Here is an 18,571-nt window from a genome sequence, read left to right on the forward strand (position 1 = left end):
AAGAACATAATTCACATTCAGTATAACAATAACAAAAGAGAAATAGGGTTACAGTATATCACACTAAATAAATATACTAAAACCTACATATAGGCCTATTGAGGGTCTTAATAACCTTGGTTCCACATATTGCTCAACATCTTTCAAGAAAACAACAGAATAAGATATTAACTGTTTCATTTATATTTATGAATAAAAGATTAAAAGAAAAACTTATATCACATTTATTACAAGACAATATTGTTTGGGTGTTTTTGAAGAAACCAAACACCACATTTTCCCATGATAATGTCTTTACAGATACGATCAATGACACAGCATGTAGTCATTCACTTCCTTATCCTTATTACATATAATTATATATAATTATATGTAATTATGTAATCATAATTTGAATGCTTACAAGTTGGCTACTTTTGTTTCTCATGCTTGTAAAAAAACGTCAAGACTTTAGTTTATTTATTTAGTATTATTTGTAATTTATACCCCTGTATCGTGATATGTATGGTATCGCCAGATTCTTGCCCATACACAGACCTAGAGAGCACTATTTTAATATAAAATGTGACTTATTAACGCACTGATCAGATGTGCATACGTCACAAATGTCTTCTACATCCTCTGGCTCTATACAGTCAAATGGAATAATCATTATGTAGGTGTATACGTCTTTAATAACAACACATAAATCAATATATACAGTACATTTAACACGAATACCTACTACATGCTGTCAGTTTAATTTCATATTACATTTTGTATACTTATTGCATGGTAGATATCCACCTACAGTAAATTTCTTCCAAAAATAAAACTAGAATTTCACTGAAAATATAATACTACATTTTTTTCCCTTTAGATTAACATTGAAATAGCAAAAAAAAGACACGTCTTAATTCAGCCCAACTAATCTCCTCTAGCACATCCCAGATTTCAAAATCAAAGAGGACAAAATACATTTCACTTGTTAAATTGGCTCACATCACAATAGGCATACATACATACTTATAATACATATCTTTTAACCATTTCACTGAGTGACCTACATTCAGCTGTTGCAGATGAAATTGATGATAAAACAAAACGTCTCACATACAGAGAATAGTTGCTCCATCTTGTGGTGCATCAACACAATGACACTTTTATTTATATTGCAGAATAAAATGTACAGAATAGGCAACGATAATCTGATTAACAAAATGTCTTTATATTCAATAGAAAAACATAATAATATTTTTTGTTCCAGAGCTTGGAAGACAGGTAGTCTAAAGTTAATTTAATGTAATCCCATTACATGTGTGGGTGGTGAAAGATACTTTATGATGAATAATGCACAAGTTGAAGGAGCTGACGGGACTGCATTTCACTGGAGCTGTACCTTGTATGATTTCATGTGACAAATTAAATTGATTGATTGATTGGTATTGTTACATTTTGATAGGTGCTTTATTTTGTATTAATAAAAAAAAATGCATAAATAAAGGATTCTGTATTTCTATACCAAATAAGCGCAGGGGACCCTGGGAAATAAAGTGCCTTGAACTCTGAGAGACAGCATCTCTCTGTCGGTGGTGATGGTGCCGTGATGTGGAGTTCATGCATCCCTTCCAGCACCTGGTGCCATGGCTCCATTCCAACTGCAGATCACATGGGATTTAACTAGAGCAATATATATATATATATTTATTTATTTATTCTTTTGTTTTCCAAACCATTAAAAAAAAATACACATTATGCTGAAAACTGGGAAATGTTCTAAAAAAGCATTCTGTGGTAAAAACCTGCATTAAGCAATATTTTTTTTTACATGTAAATATTGCTTAATGTAGTAATAATAATAATTAATTTATTGAGCACCTTTAAAAACTGATTTTACAATGTGCTTTGACGGACAAAACAAAAACAGGATACTCAGGAACAGGAACAAAATTCATTATAGATAAACACAATAAAAGAATGAAAGCAATAAAAAGATGATAAAAGCAATAATAAATTGCTTTTGTCAATAAAATGTGATAAAAGTAATATAAGTAATATAAATTATAATTTACTAAACATTATAATATTTATTACTTGTATCACATTTTATTGATTTTTTTATTGTTGATCTATAATACATTTAGTTTTGCTTTACTGTTTGTCTTTCTAATATAATAACAATAATAACAACAACAATAACAATAATAATAATAATAATAATATATAATTAATAATAATAATTTTATTATTATATTATTTTTTTAAGCATCATCAGTCCCTGAGTCTTCCTCTTTGTTGCTGCTAGGAGCTGTTGAACTGTGTATTAAAATCACGAGTGTTTGCTGCCCTCTAGTGGTGACAGCGAGGAACTGCGGAATTAGTCAAAATAGCGTCAATGCAGACATTATAGCATACTGACACTTCCGGTAAATCATTTCAAAATAAAACGTTCAACGTTCAGGTGTAGAAACTGGACGCGCACTGTTTGTGGATTTACTTTGTCTGTAGACTACAGCACAACAACTTAGTAAATAAAAACGATATAAAACTGACTCACTGACTGACGTAAAGTAATTTAGAAGCACAAATAAATCTGCAAGTCAGAGGAAACTGGGAGCGAATCTGTGTGTTTGATTATTGAGCTGGAGAGAGAGATAACGGAGAGGACAAAGATTTACTATTCAAGCAGTAGCCTACCTTTACTAGTTGTTATTTATAATAATAATAATAATAATAATAATAATAACAATAATAATAATATTATTAATAAATTAAAAATAATAATTAATATTAATAATCTACCCTCCTGGGTCTCTGAAATAAAGTTTGAATTGAATGATGCTAATAACAATAATAATAACAACAACAACAATAATAATAATAATAATAATAATTAAATAGTAACATGTAGTAATAATAAACAAACAGTGTTATATGACATACACATGCAAGCGTAATTAAATGCAAGCTAAACAGTTTAACAGGAGTAAAAGGAGGAGAACACAGCCTTCTTAATTATAAGGGAGCGTCAACAAATAACAGACTCAGGCTCTCATGCAGTACAATGAGCAGAGTGCACACAGAGGGTGATATGATGAATTGTGACGGTCCCTTGATGACGGCGGCGTATGCCCGTTCACTGCGCTGCTCTCACTTAAATGATGTTGACACAGAAACACACAACTTATCATTCAAACTATTATAGAAACACGAGCATGAGCATTATAACATGATACATGTGACTTTATAATTATTATAGCGATGCAGATACTAAACAATAGACAACTATAACAAATACTCACTTTCTCATGGACGCACAGGAAAAGACCATATCAATAAATAAATAGAAAAGAGTCCAGAAAGGTGCAACACTGATGCTGAGCTGAGTTGGAGGGGAAATGAGGCTTGTGATCTGCGCAGAAGGTGATTGGAATCACAGCACTCTGATCATGTGAAGACCATGCGCAGAGCCACAGACTATTGGTCCGTGCATGTGAACAATGCATGGGCTGGTGAGGGGATGCTTTTGGGTTAAACTGCTGCACCTTCTGAACACAGACAGCGAGGAACGAGTCCGACACACCTGGGGTGAGTTCTCTCTTTGACTGTGTGTGTTTCAGGAGAACAAAAAGGTTCTTTAGAGGTTTTAGATTGCAGTTTAAAGGTCTAAACACTTTGAGCTGCTCTTAGATCCTCATCAGGCATAACAACTAAAAACAAACTGTACTTTGAAACAACTAAAAGACTCCAGAGAATACAGTAATTATATACAGTATATGTACATGTTTTGTCCCCTGTGTCATCAGGTGATATTCCAGTTGCAGAGTGCTGTTAGATTCAGTGAGCCCTGAGCCATGCGTCCTGTTGTGGTAACGTCCATCCTTCTTCTGGTGGTGCTGATGTCCATGTCGGCCTCTGCAGGCTGTAAGAACCAAACGGTCACAAAATAATGTTCCGCACAGACAACAGGAACACAAAACCGACAGCGCTTCTTTTTTTCTGTGATACAGGGACTCCTTGTGTAGGACCAAATATAAAACACCGTGTAGATCATCTGCAAACGGTGGCGGCTGGCTCCAGATGGGCAACACCCACTGTGTGAAGGCGTTCAACAAACCGTATTTGAACTTTGCTGATGCAGAGGTGATAAGACCAACACACACACACACATCTGACTACACACAGTAAATGTGACCTCATCCTGATCAGACAGTCACTTGCCATATGCAAGTACAGAAAAAAGGGAGGGAAGAGGATTTGAGGAAACTCGTCTTTAATGAAATGAGACGTCTTCTAGTCTCAAGTATAATCTGAAGTATGCTCTGATGATGGAGGTACAGCTATGGACGGTCGTTTAACACAGAATTAAAAGGAAAATGGCAAAAAAAAAGTTGTATTATTTTGGCAACTTTTTGACAAAATTTTAATTTAAATTTGTTTTTGGAATAATAGTAAAAAAGCTTCAATTGAAATGTGTAATGGCAAAAGAAAATGGAAACATAAGAAAATTTGAAAAAGAAAATGAATCATTAGGACATAAAGGCATCTTTTTCCTCCCTCCCTTTTGCATTTGCTTTTCTCTCCATTTGACATTTAACTTCTTTTTTTTTTTTAAAGTTATTTTTTGGGGGCATTTTTTTAAGGATTTTTTATTGATAGGACAGTGGATAGAGTCTTGGAAAGGGGTGAGAGAGAGAGATGACATGCAGAAAGGTCCACAGGCCGAATTCGAACACGGGTCCACCGCGGCTAGGACTGAGCCTTTGCCAGATATGGGCGCTCGCTCTACCAACCGAGCTAACCAGGCGCCCGACATTTAACTTCTATTAAGGGTACTCTTGTGTATTCTCGCTCCTCGAGGTAAGGGAAAGTGAACAGCCTTCATGATGGTTGACCGGATCAATTTCTGAGTCGTGCGAGAAAAGATCAAATAATGGAATTGGGATGCACCCATGTTGAAGTGTCAGTGAAGACTAATTTTCCATACTTCTGTTGATTACAGAAAGCCTGTAATAAGTACAAAAATGTCAATCTGGTATCAATCCGAAGCCCTCAGGAGCTGTGTCAAGTGGTATGCGCCATGTACAAGCTTGCGACCGGAAAAGCTCATGACTGGATTGGACTCAAAAGGAATGAGGTAAGCAGTGAAAGTTTCTGTTCAGTCTAATGTATTTACAATTGAGTCATAAAGGTAAGCATGAATTTATCTGAAAAAATTAATACACTGATGTTTGAAAAACCCACAAGGTTTGAGGGCATTTCCAAAATACCCAACGACTCTTCTAACCATCTGGATGGATCCAAACAAAGAGCCCAAAATAACACATGTCTTCTCTTAAAGGGACTGTTTGTAACTTTTTAAGCGTATAAATGTACCGGGTCGGGACACATGCGCGCTCGCGTGTGGCCGGAGCCTCTCCTCCTCTGCCTGCTTGCCTTCACTCAGACAGCGCGCACGTTCTCGCTGTCTCGCTCCACCTCTAGAAGTGAACGCGCGCTCACTCCACACTGCAGAAGAGTTAGTTTAGCTCTGAGAATATCTAGTGAATGTACAGTGGACGTTTGTGCAGAAATAACTGCTGCAGCTCCTCCAGACCAACAGAGGTTTCCCGTGTCTTGTGAAGTGACGGAGCTCCGCAGAGAGAAACGTCGACTGTGAGAACTGATCTCTAAAAAGTCAACTTTTCAGCCCTGTTTTCACCTTTGTGACGATGCATCTTCCAGCTTATCCAAGAGGCTTTTTTAAAGAGTTTATTTAGGTTAAGAAGGAGGAGGATTTTGTCATGACATCAATACCCATAGAACCCATTTTCATTCACATATCTTGAGGTCAGAGGTCAAGGGACGCCTTTGAAAATGACCATGCTAGTTTTTCCTCACTAAAATTTAGCCCAACTTTGGAGCGTTATTTATCTTTCTTCCCGACATGGTAGCATGACATGGTTGGTACCAATGGATTCCTTAGGTTTTTCTAGTTTCATATGATATGTGTCTTCACTCTAGCCCTAAAACTAAACATACTAGAGCCTCTGAATGACAGTAAAGTCAGTCGGGATCTCCCGCGGTGATGTTTGCCCTAACACACACACAGTACAGTTTAGATAAAGGCAGAGGAGCAGGCAGGAGACATAGTTGTGGAAGCAGAGGATCTGAAACCAGGTAAGCAAACAGTCCAAGCAGACAAACCAGTAGGGGACAGACAGAAGGTAAGTCGAAGCCAAGCAGAGGATCGGGAAGCCAGCAGGTAGGTACTCACAGGACACACACAATGACGAGTGTGGTGACACGGTGACCACAGGTAAGTAGGCTGGAACAAGAACGCAGATCTCACGGTCGGGGACAGAAGGCTGGTGGATTTACCAGGAATAAGACGAGACAGGTAGTGATGTTACGTGCTGTGCCGAGGCTTCGGAGCGTGTGTCGAGTAATCCAGGAAGTTTTCTGTGAAGCGTGTATCAAGGCTTGTATCGTTTTAGACCAATGACAATGACCAATGTCATTTTAGATGCCAGAAGCCAAAGTACAGCTGAGAACTTAATATTCCTGAATAAAAACAAATAATGTCTCCCCATCTATCATTTTCCTATAGTTACACAAGCACATTCACTATCCTCTGCCCGGTTAAACCACTGCCAGATATCTGGACTATATCTGCGTGTTTTACACTATTTGACCGATAAGTGTTTTCGTGTGCACATGAAGCCCAGATGAAGCCTCATGAAATTAACACTTTTGCGAATCAATTTGCTGGAGAGCTTCAGTTTGTTACCACCTGGCTCAAGGCTGGCAACAAAAAGGGAGGCCTCAATCTGTGTGAAAAACTCTTTTAAAGAAAATATTACATTGACCAATTTCCCAGTCCTGATCCCGGACGAGCCCCCAAATATTACCACCTTGCTCAAGGCTTGCAACAAAAAGGGAGGCCAAACACATATCTCAATCAGAAAGTAATTTATTTAACTCAAATTAACCGACATAATCAACTAAATGGTGGGGTGTGTAAGTAGGAGAGAGATCAGTCATGTTAGTAATGTGTGCATGAGTGAATATATGGTGTAATGCATGTTGGCTGGTGTGACAAACCAAACAAAGAAAGAACGTTGAGGTAGATGAAGCAGGCCCAGCTGAGAGAGAGTGAAACTGTCAGAAGGCAGTCCTTTTATGGCTTCTCGGCAGCCCAGCCCAGATGGGCAGGTACAACAGACGACCTTCCCAGCTACACCAACCAGCTTCTCCCTGGATCTGCTAAAGGCTGCAGCAAGGCACTCAGTCAGTAGAGTGAGAGAGAGGTCGTCATACGTGCTTCATGTCACCATCACTAGAGACAGGTAGGTCACAGGCAGGCAGGGTTGGCAACAGGAAATCAGTCCAGAACAAATTGCTGGATAGTCATGCATGGGTGACGAAGAACAATCTGGCAAAGCATGTCTGTGAGGCTGGGGTATATATACTGGCAGTGAGCAATGAGGACCAGCTGAACAGAGTTCCCTTGATGATGGTGGGCGTGGCTGAAGCTGAAGAGCGGGAAAACCAGGGTGACTAAACATGCAGAAATGAGCAGGTGACTGGTAATGCAGTAATCCCCTATATCGGTATTGGGAAATTGGGAAACTTTATTTTACTGCCTGCATTTATTAAGCTTATACTCACTATGGCAGAAAGCATTGTGTGTTGTTGATTTTCATTTCCATGCACTCAAAGCTGCCTTTTTCTTAAAGATTGCAGCTTGTGAATGGAGGTTTGATAATGACTTTAATCAGTAAGATACATGCTTGGAGCTTGAGAGTTAATGTACCTCTTCTGATAGATTTAGTCTTAAAGTGGCAGTAGTTTGTATAGTTTTGCCATCATTGGCCAAAAATTCCTTAATAATATCTCAGTATATTAGAAATATGATGATTTCGTTGACTACTTACAGTTAGCAACCTCCCAGTACTAATGGTTACTTTAGTTGTGATCATTCGATTGGTTGCTGTAAAAGTTATGAAACATGATGAGGTTCAGCAACAGGAAAATACTAAAAATAAAGGCTTTTTTTACTGACTATAGAGCATTTGTATTGAATAAGCAATGGGAAAAGTGTATTTGTGTGTAAGAGAAAGACAATTAAAGTGGACAAAAGCAATATGGAAGAGAATATAAGTTTTTATTGATTCATTAAGCAAGTAATCTACTTTGGTCTATTCGTAAAGGGCTTTTGGCATGTAAAGAAATGATTATGATTGGGTCGGACTACACATATCAATCAAGATACTTGTATTAAATCCTACTGTATTATATAATAGCATTGGATTCCACGGTAAACAACGGCAAACACCACATTTGAACAATCACCCAGCATCTGCAGTACTTGTTGATCATCCTTTCAGTGTTGATTAATATAAAACTGCCTTTCTACTTTCCTCTTTGCGCAGACACAGATTTTTCCTCACTGAAGTATTTCCTCTTATATAGCAGTAGACATTTCTGAAGGTCACAATATGAAATCAATTCATTAAAATGAGCACATAATTAGATATATGAACACTCAATATCTGAAAGCAAAATTAATCAAAAAAGCTTTATGTAGTAAAATGTAATTAATACAGAATTTGTATTCTGAACACACCGCTGTCTTAACTTTCATCTGTGGTCAAAGGTTGGTATTTGACCTTTGACACTTTGGTTTTGTAAATGGCCACTGCACTGATCATGCCAACGGCTGCAAGAAGACATCCAGCGATGAATACCAGGTTCAGATTCAGGTTGATCACTGGAGAGAAGAGAAACACAATTTCAATTTGATCCAACTGAGACTCAAACAAGGCAGGTGTGCTGTTTAGAAAACACTCCCTGTTTTCATACCTGGGCTTCCGGTTCTCTCTGCTGATCTCCTTAAACGCAGGGGACCCTGGGAAAGAAAGTGCCTTGAACTCTGAGTGACAGCCTCTCTCTTTCGGCGGTGATGGCTATGACCGCCTCCCCATGGTGAGCTGCTCATGCATCCCTTCGAGCACCTGGTGCCATGGCTCCCTGCTTCACACATCAGGACTGAACAGCTGATGTACACCTGAGTGAGACAGAACACGCTGTCATTATATCAGCACACATACCGTCGTCTCTTCTACTGGACCAATAGCAGAGCGGTGGTCAGATCCCACATACAAGATCAACCCTCTGCTCCACGTTACTTCTACATGAGAAGTTAGTTCTAACTGTGTGCAGGAATTACACCTTTTTTTCAAATGATTACATATTCCTATAAACAGTAGGTTGTTATTTTTAACAGGAGGGACGGTTTGTTTCTTCCTCACCCCCCACCCATGGATCCAAGAAGAAACTGACAGAAGGTTGGGAGAAAAAGATGCAATTACAAATCACTCTGCTACTTCAGCACCGTGGACAGCACCATGGATCCAACAACACACAGCACAGTTAGACTACTGATATTTCAGAGCCGTGGTCGGGACCATAGATTATAACTTACTGATATTTCAGTAAGTAAGTAAGTCACCACATAGTCCATTCTTTACCTGGTCGTGCAAGCCGATGAACTTGAAGGCCTCTATGCTGAACCTGAACTGTGTCTTGTTGGCGGAGGAATATACTTCAACAGTCGAGTCCACATTACACCTAGTCAGAGCAAAACAACACAAAAAGATAAGAAATATTGCCTCTGTAACTCTATGTCTTACAATGGATGCTATTATAGGGGCAGATTGTACTGTAGGTATTTACAAGATAAGGAAAAGAAGTATAGGTTACGCCAAAGATGAAGTAAGTAAAGCATTGACTTATACATTCTAACATGGTGATATTGCATAGGTGAGCCTCTAAGGTATGAGGAGATAATCATCTACACAGTGAAACACAAGATAAAGAGACATTTCATTTCCATCTATCCACCCACTCTCTACAAATGGGTCATCTCTCATTCGTAACTTAGTTACACACTTCTCATATAAAAAACAATAACAAATCTTTACAAATACTTTGTTATGTCCTCTGTTGCCAACAGGTGGTGTACTCATACTTACCCATTATCAATGATGGAGTAGGTTGGCCGGTAGTTTGGGTTGTCGTATGGTGCAGCTGTGCAGGACTCCACAAACAGCTCAGTGTTGTTGACTGAGGTGGTGGCCTCTATCTGCATGTAAATCCTGTTCCCTATGTCATACTCTAGAGGGTATGAATTTGGATCCCTCATGGTTTGGAAATTTCTGTCAGGATAGAACTCAAACCGGTAGGTGAACCTGCCGAAGCCTTTCTCCCACACACAGATATTGGCCCTGTGTGCTGTAAAGCTTCGTGTCACGTTTCCACGTTTGGGGTACTGGCATTCAAACTGCAGCTTCAGCAGGTGCTTCCTGGTGATCAGGTCTGTTATGTTGTCGACCGTGGTGATTACATTCTTGAACATTAGGTTGTCATCATCTTCCTGCGGAGTAAAAGGTTATGTATTTAGTCCTCTTACTGCTAATGAAAAGCAACACAAAAAACTGAGAGAAGAGCACAGCAGGTGATGAAACAAATAACCCTGTGTTACCTCAATCTGAGTGCCACAAGCGTTGAGGGGGACGACAGCGATGACGTGAGTGCTGTTGGAGTGTTCCTGGAGGCTGCAGGCGATGTTGGAGGGGTCACTGAGCTGTAAATGATCCTCATGGAGTCCTCCAGGGAATGAAGATTTCTCAACTGCTACTGTCATTGATGACTCATTGCAGATCACATGGGAGTTAACTAGAGCAAGAGATATATATTAACACACATTATACCAATGGTGTCACACCATCTAGGGTGCTCTTCCAGGGGAGAAAATGTGATGAAGTGCCCTTAAAATTGAGAAAACAGGCTGTTCTACCTGCTACAACATTTTCTGCATGCTGGTGCCCTTTGACACCTGACTGACAATCGGTGTTTGCTTTTGGCCCGTGGCCCACCATTAAGTTTCAGTTTTGGTTTGGGCACCTCTGATGTAAACAATGCAGGAGTTAAAATACTGGCTTGATTTTATGAGGAAGGAAATGCACTTTGCATACAATGATGATTCTGAATTTTGTTTGGTATCAAGGTTTCTACTTTATAGAAGTAAATGTCTTGCAGCTTTAACAATTGTTATCTAAAGTACACCAGCCATGCAGCCACTATTTGGCACTTTAACATAGCATTTAGTATGTGATTTATTCAGTGAAAAGGTACACCATCACAGCTGTAGGTACATTACAAAACGTTAACATTAAAGTAGTCCTTAGACTCACCTTGGTTATTCTGGACTTCCACCAGAACACACCTCATCTCGGACTGATAGATGCCAGACCTGAAAAGCATCAATGAACACTGATTTAACTCTAATTTCTGTTTCTCCTTCAGTTTGGCTAATTTGTCATGTTAAAATCATTACTGATGTTTTTGTCTCCTAACTACAATTAAACTGACAAAAGTGTGAATGTTAAGTTACTTTAAACAATTTTTCACTTAATTTAAGGTAAATGTTATGCCTATGTTTGAAACGTTGATGTTCCTGTTGCTTGTGTTCATAAGTGAAACCTATTTTCCTAATGAATAATGAGTAATTCCTTATTATGTAATTGTGAATTATTTAAAGTCATGAGGTTCCGTATTTGTTCATAGCTTTCTTAGCTTTCATCTCTCGGGCTCAGCTACAACATGAGCAGTGTATTCTACCTTGTCGCTCAGAGAAACACCAAACAGAGGACTGTTACTTACTGTGAAGATGGGGTGGGGTGGTGATGACTGTGATGGTTTGTGGTGGTGTGAACGGTGGTTCCAGCAGACCTGCAAAATGTGTTAAAAAATGAAATCATGGTTTCCCACATACACACACACATACTAATTCTATCATAAAGGAACCCAAGGCTCACCCGCTCACTGCTTCAACAGCAAAGCAGATCGGGTAATGATCTCCCTGGTCATCTGCGATAGGCGTCCAGCTAATGACAAACTCGCCATGTGTGGTCCTGTGCTTGCTGATATTCAGTGGCCCACTGATGATGATATCATGTATTCTGTGTGAAAACAAAACAAAGAAACCAGATGTTTCCTCCTTATTGCTGATGTTATCTTACTCTCCACAAGGCTCCACTGATCACATTGGTTCTCACTTACGTTGCGTATGCAGCTTGTGCTTTGACTCTGATCTCCAATTCTTTGTCGACCTCTGCTATGAGACGGTCTCCATTTTCAGGTGTTGGGTGCACAAACTTTGGCAAGTAATGTCCCTCCTGACATGAGGGAGCAGGCGGGTCCACTAGAGTTAAAACAAATGATAATAATTTAAATTCCAAAGTACAATGAGTAATTATTACCTGAGAAAAGTGCCACTTTGCTGCTGTTTGTGGATCAAAACTTTTAGCTGTCAAAACAAGTATTTTTCATCAGGCTGTAGCCGACACTGAGGTCATGTTCTCTGTATTTTCTCCTGAAATTTGTTGTCTACTCTTAGGCCATTGGCCATTCATATTTCAGATGAACAAAAGTGAAAATATTTTTAAGCTAAATAAGCCCTTTAAAAGCAAATTGTATTATATGAAAAGTGTATAGCCACAAAGCTGAAAATAGGACAGTTCATTAAAAGATGATGTTTTATACAGACACCTTCATGGTGGGAAACATCATTTACAGACAATGGTTAACTGAATAAACAAAATGTTTAAAATCTAAAGTTAGTTTCTGGTCAAACTTTTCTGCGGGACTTGGACTCCTGAGCTTAGATATTTAAAAAATAATGGCTACGTCACACATTAAGGTGTGAGAGCTGCAACATACAATGAAAGTTAAGTTAAGTTCTGTTTTGTTTTTGTGGATTGACTCATTGGAAATGTGGATAATGAGAATAATAATGAGGACAAGTAAAACCTGACTCACCAAGAAAGGAGAATTGCAAAGGTAGTTTACTGAGAGGAGTGGTGCCAGTGTACGGTGGAGTGGTTGTAGTAGGTGTGGTTGTAGTATGCCAATGTGGTATGGTGGTTATGCGTGTGGTTGTTGCTGCGGTTGTGGTTGTTGCTGCGGTTGTAGTTGGTGCTGTAGTTGTGGTTGGTGCTGCAGTTGTGGTTGTAGTATACCTATATGGTACAGTGGTTATGCGTGTGGTTGGGTCTGCAGTTGTACTTGGTGCTGTACTTGTGGTTGTAGTATACCTATATGGTACCGTGGTTATGCGTGTGGTTGTTGCTGCAGTTGTGGTACTCCATGGGGTTGTGGGTGTGGTGGTTGGTCCCGTGGTTGTAGATGGTGCTGAAGTTGTGGACCCCGTTTGCCACCACCACCATGTGCGTGTGGTGGTTGGTCCCGTGGTTGTAGATGGTGCTGCAGTTGTGGACCCCGATTGCCACCACCACCATGTGGGTGTGGTGGTTGGTCCCGTGGTTGTAGATGGTGCTGCAGTTGTGGACCCCGATTGCCACCACCACCATGTGGGTGTGGTGGTTGGTCCCGTGGTTGTAGTTGGGGCTTGCCTCTTTCTCCTCACATTCAGTGGAGCCCTGGAGGATTGGGATCCATCAGTGTAGGCCAGAGTGATGTGCCTCTGTGGGAAGTCCTCCACCACCAACTCAAATCCATAAACTCTGGGGTTGGCATAGGAGAAGTTGTAGTGTAATGTGCAAGAGCCCTAAAAATGTGAACATGCATTAGTTAAGTGAGGCAAACCATCAGCCAGGTATTGTACATTGCATTAGGAAATTGATTTTTCAACTAACCTGATCTAAGACAAAGCCTGAAGGTTGGTTACAAGAGCCGCACTCTACATATCTGATATTTCCATATCTGCATCGAACTTTGTCGCCATCAGGATCAAAAGACATCAGTTTGTATGTCCGTGGGCAGTTCTGGGGAACTCTTGAATAGACACATCAACTTGAGTTAGAAACAGTCTTCTGCCAAAGATCCTTTACACAAAAGCAGAGCTACAGACACGCACGTCTGGATAGCTAGACAAATGCAAGTAAGTAGTACAAAGCCAGTGACATGCTGGTAGAGATTTAGTAGAGTTCATAACATGTTGCATAGTGTGACTTACTGTATAATGATAGTAGAAGACTATTTGGCTCTTCCCAACAGGAAAATGTTGTAAAGTCAAAGTATGTGAACACTATTATTATCAGATGAAAACATTAATTTAAAGCCACTCATTTTTATGTGATTATAGCATTTTCCAAATTAGTCTGATGGCATATATTTTTGTTTGTTGACATACTGTAGGAAACAATCCCAGTAAAAACTGTTGCAGTCCATGTTTTGCTTTCAGCCCATTATTGTAACTGTTGTCAGGCTATTAAATAGGCGTTTTCAGTCGCTATAAGCCCCATAGATGTGGGTCAGCAGGGGCCTACTACATCCACTAGTAGGTTTTATCATCTATTCACATAGTAGATAACCAAAGGATGTACAAAAGAACACGACAGCGACCTCTAGTGACCGTAGTAATTATGACAGGAGCACCAGCGGAAGTCAGGCGCTGTAGTATGGACAGTGTGAAACTCTATTTTGGGTGGAGGTCAGGGATGATGGATAGGACACAACACACATGATTTAAACCCAGTACACCTATAGTTGTAGTTTTATTACCTAAACCTAAAGAAGTTGTAGTTTTGTTGCCTAAACCTAAAGAAGCCTTTTTGTTTTTGCTCAAAACGTGATATTTTATTCAGTTTTACAACATGTTAGAACGTGTTGCTTTTAAGTTTCACTTTCACTTTGACAAGGTAGTAGGCGTAGTAGGCCCCTACTGACCCACATTTATGGTGCTTATAGCAACTGATAACGCCTATTTAATGGCCTGATAACAGTCGAATCGGGTGGCCACAGCATTTTTTTTTTTGTACTACCACTGGGGGGCAGCAAAGTAGAACATTTTTCACAGATTCTTTAACAAAATGATTTGAGGTTAGCCGAGCTGTTTCATGCTAACTGTTGGGGACTTACCGTAGGAACGGTAGAATGGCAATGTCTGGTGATCGGTTTGGTTCTCCAGTGTCAGATCTTGATCCCAAATCCACTGAAGTCAGTAATGTCCAATAATTACCCAGGTCACGTCTTTGGATCCAACAACAGCTATATGCCCTGGAATGTGTGGAAACAACACTCTTGACTGCATCTAACAGCTACGTTTTATGATAAGCAGAACCATGACAAATACAATTGCATACATGTTAAGAACAGCAGCAACAACATTAATATCATTTAAGTGAAAAGAAAAGAAAAGAAAAGAAAAGCTCACCTCAATTGGAAAGGTTTGTCACTCGGGACATTTCTTGTACTGACTGTTTCCGTTTCACACCATTGGCCGTTATATCGTGGTGCATTGGTGCTCCTGTCAAGTACGCCTCTCTGAGTTCTGGAGTTCGTGCCACAGTTGCCGTTGAAACAATACCAGTAGTGGGAGAAATAACACCCATCGAAGGTGTCCCTGTTGCGAATGTCCACCTGTGGAAAAAGATCATACAGTTATAAATGGTTGTTCTACTGAAGCTACGGACATTTAATGTATTGATTCGTGTACATAGACACAAATTAAAAAAAAAATTCTTGATGGTTAGCACGAAATCAATGTGTATGTAATCCATGTAATTGTCAACCAGGAAGTATAAAGAGCGGCAAACCCCACACAAGGAGGAGGTCGGCGTGGATGGGTGGGTCAAAAAACACAGGACTTCCGCCCAGGAGACTTTGTGTCCCGTGTGAAACTTCTGGTGTCATTTTAACCCAAACCAAGATCTTTTCCTAAACCTAACTAAGTAGTTTGTTGCCTGAGCCTAACCAAGTCGATTTCTTCCTGCTCCTAACTAAGTAATTCGTAGGAAAAAGCATGAAAAAGATGTTGTTGAAAGTCGTGCTGAGCATCACGAAAAAAGGGAAATTCGTGTCCATGTACACAAATTAAATTGATTTAATTTCGTGACTATTTGAGTTGTTTGTAAACACACCAGTTATATCACTCTATAATGCTACCCATTTAAGAAGGGTGTTTATCCGTTAAGATCATTTGATCAACATCAACCAATGTAACTAAAGGCCATAACTTAGTCAAGATTAAATGTTTTTTTTTAATTATGAATCCAATAATATTGCAATATGTCTGTGAAGTCACTCCTTGGATCTTGAGGTGAATAACAGTAAAGAAAACAAGAATGAAAACAAGAATGAAAACCATAATGATAATAATGCTAAAATAATATAAGATACAACAAAAAAAGGTAGAGGGGAAAAAGCAGCTCAGCCTAAAATACAGTCAAAAGATCATTTAATTCCATTAGAAGCAATCAAGATATCATCCAGTTCCTCTACAATGTCAGACACCATGTATGGATTAAGTAAATCATTGTCCTTATCAATGCTTTTTTCTTTTTCTTTTTTTTGCCGAATAATTCATCTTTTTTAAAGCAAAGCTAAACATTAATTTGAGTGCTTATAAGTTGTCTACTTTTGTTTCTGAAGCTTGGAAAAAATGTCAGGATGGCTTATTTGTTTAATATTATTTGTAATTTATACTGCTGGTTTCTACCTTTGTCTTTTCTTTCTTTTCTAAATAATAGTGTCTTGTAAGCCTGTTTGGGCTGGGCAAATCATTTATGCATGAATAAAATAAAATAAAATCAATGTTCCAGAAAGGAATTATCAATAACGCCCTGGCTAAGTAATAATAATAAAAATAATAATATTACCTTTTATATAGATATTTTCTCAAAGATGATTTGCAAGATAATAAGATAAAAAGATATATTTAATAAATACCAACTGAAATGAATGTAAAACGTTCTATATTTTATCAGAATAATAAAACTCAATTAAAATAACAACAGCAATAATGATAATAATAATAAAGGGATTAAATAAGTGTTTCACAGAATATGACAAAAACAAAACATATTCACACATCATCTATAATGCATGTTGCATATCATTAAAAGTTGCATCTCTCACCCGAAATGTTCCATCAGGATTTCTTCCTTTGTAGGTGAAGGTCGCGGTTCCCCCAAAGTAATGTGATGCCGATGCCAGTGAGACCAGGAGCAGCTGAAGCAGGATCAGCAGTGTGGAAGCCATGATGCACCAAACTCACTTCTGTCTGGAGATTCTCTGCCGCTCACATCAACCTGCAAGATCTTTATATGCACTTATAGGCTGGTCAGAGGTGCTGGTGACAGTCCTGTCACGTTTTATGGCATGCACGCTATGTTTTGGCTGCAAAACTGGTTTCACAACATTTTATACTGTAAACGCCTAGTTTAAAATACCTACAATAGCATGGGGCGATACTGAAACATGCGGCATGGGGGCATACTGTTCTCATTGATGTTAGGGACGTCAAACCTTAGATTTGCCAAGTAATTTTAACAACTAAATCAATCAAATGGTATTAAGACAATACAATAATAAACCTTCCTCTTCCTATAACAACCAGATTTCTCGTCACAGTCCAATGATATTGTGCAATCAAGGTATTTTTCTTTGTTTGGTTTTTCTCCCAGCACTATCACATACATTTAAATGTAGGGTTGGTAAAGATTTTAGAAACATGTTTTGTTATATATTTGTTGAAATTCTCATTACATCCAGACAGCAATCAATAAATCAAATACTCTGACCAAAAAAAGAAAAAAATCTGATATCTGTTGCTGTCGCAGGTCTCTAATAAACCGTTTCAACAAAATGATTGGACGGGCTACCTTTACGAAAAAGTAGTATACTTCAAGTTTATTTTATGAAGTAAACTTAAGTAACGTTCAAGTATATTACCTAAGTATACTTTATGTAATAAATATACCAATATCAATGTACTAGTAGTATACTTATAAGTGTACTACTTCAATACTTCTTGAGACTAAATTGGCCCACTTTTTAGTTTATAAAAGTATACTTTTAAGTGTACTTTAAGTGTAAGAATAGTAAAGTGATTACATTTACGTCTAAGTTGTTTTTTGTACTACAACTATACTTTGAGGTGAAGTATACTACAAGTGAACTTCTAGGTATACTGTTAGTTTACTACACTTTGTAGTTTATGAAAGTACACTTTAAAGTATACTCTCAGTAAACTACTAGTTTAATAGTTTTAACTGCAAGTATACATGTACGTTTTCTTTAACTTATAGTACTTAGCCAATGACTTATGTATTACATAAAGAGACTTTTGCCATTTGACTTTATATTTTGTGATGAGGCTACTCTATCAAAAAGTAAGCAGAACAATATGAGCAAAATATACTTAGACTTTTCTGTATACTTGTCAGTAAAAAGCCAAGTATGCTTAGACTTTTCTAGACTGAAAAGTAAACTGAAAGCGTACTCTCTTATTTTAAGTTTAAAAGAAGTATACTAATAGCACACTTGAATAAACTTATAATATCTACCTGCGCACATTCTGCCCGTGCAGTCATTGCGTGTCACCGGAGTCTTTCACAAGCTGCTAGCGTGACAGCTGTGAGTACGAACAAAAGCCATGTTCGTTATTTATGTTCATAATGATAACAGTGCGGGAGTGGCTTTGGATGGAGGCCTGAACGGACAGACTGTCATTGTTGCCAAGTTGGTGACTTTCTGTGCCATTTCGCACGGCCGTTCGTTGTGTTTACCTTCATCAAATCGACTG

The 18,571-nt window shown here is 38.6% G+C and overlaps 1 protein-coding gene across 6 annotated transcripts; it reads right to left on the reverse strand.

Moving 5' to 3' along the window:
* Positions 1-8,106: 8,106 nt before the first annotated feature.
* Positions 8,107-17,170, reverse strand: LOC141781866 (uncharacterized). 6 transcript variants are annotated; one of them, XM_074657811.1, is made up of 15 exons: positions 16,903-17,169; positions 15,200-15,405; positions 14,905-15,042; positions 13,680-13,818; positions 13,168-13,591; positions 12,844-13,095; positions 12,085-12,226; positions 11,841-11,984; positions 11,686-11,754; positions 11,217-11,275; positions 10,505-10,698; positions 9,996-10,396; positions 9,492-9,591; positions 8,824-9,028; positions 8,107-8,731 (listed from the first exon to the last, which is right to left on the reverse strand). In XM_074657811.1, the coding sequence occupies exons 1-15, from the start codon at positions 17,023-17,025 to the stop codon at positions 8,595-8,597; spliced, it is 2,733 nt and encodes a 910-aa protein (XP_074513912.1). In that variant the 5' UTR covers positions 17,026-17,169; the 3' UTR covers positions 8,107-8,594. The 6 variants fall into 6 exon arrangements, with proteins under 6 accessions (XP_074513912.1, XP_074513921.1, XP_074513929.1 ...); XM_074657820.1 differs by having other exon boundaries at positions 12,844-13,043; positions 13,119-13,591; XM_074657828.1 differs by having other exon boundaries at positions 12,844-13,100; positions 13,320-13,591; positions 16,903-17,166.
* Positions 17,171-18,571: the final 1,401 nt, after the last annotated feature.

This window comes from Sebastes fasciatus, chromosome 2 (assembly GCF_043250625.1).
Source record: "Sebastes fasciatus isolate fSebFas1 chromosome 2, fSebFas1.pri, whole genome shotgun sequence".
NCBI lineage: Eukaryota > Metazoa > Chordata > Actinopteri > Perciformes > Sebastidae > Sebastes > Sebastes fasciatus.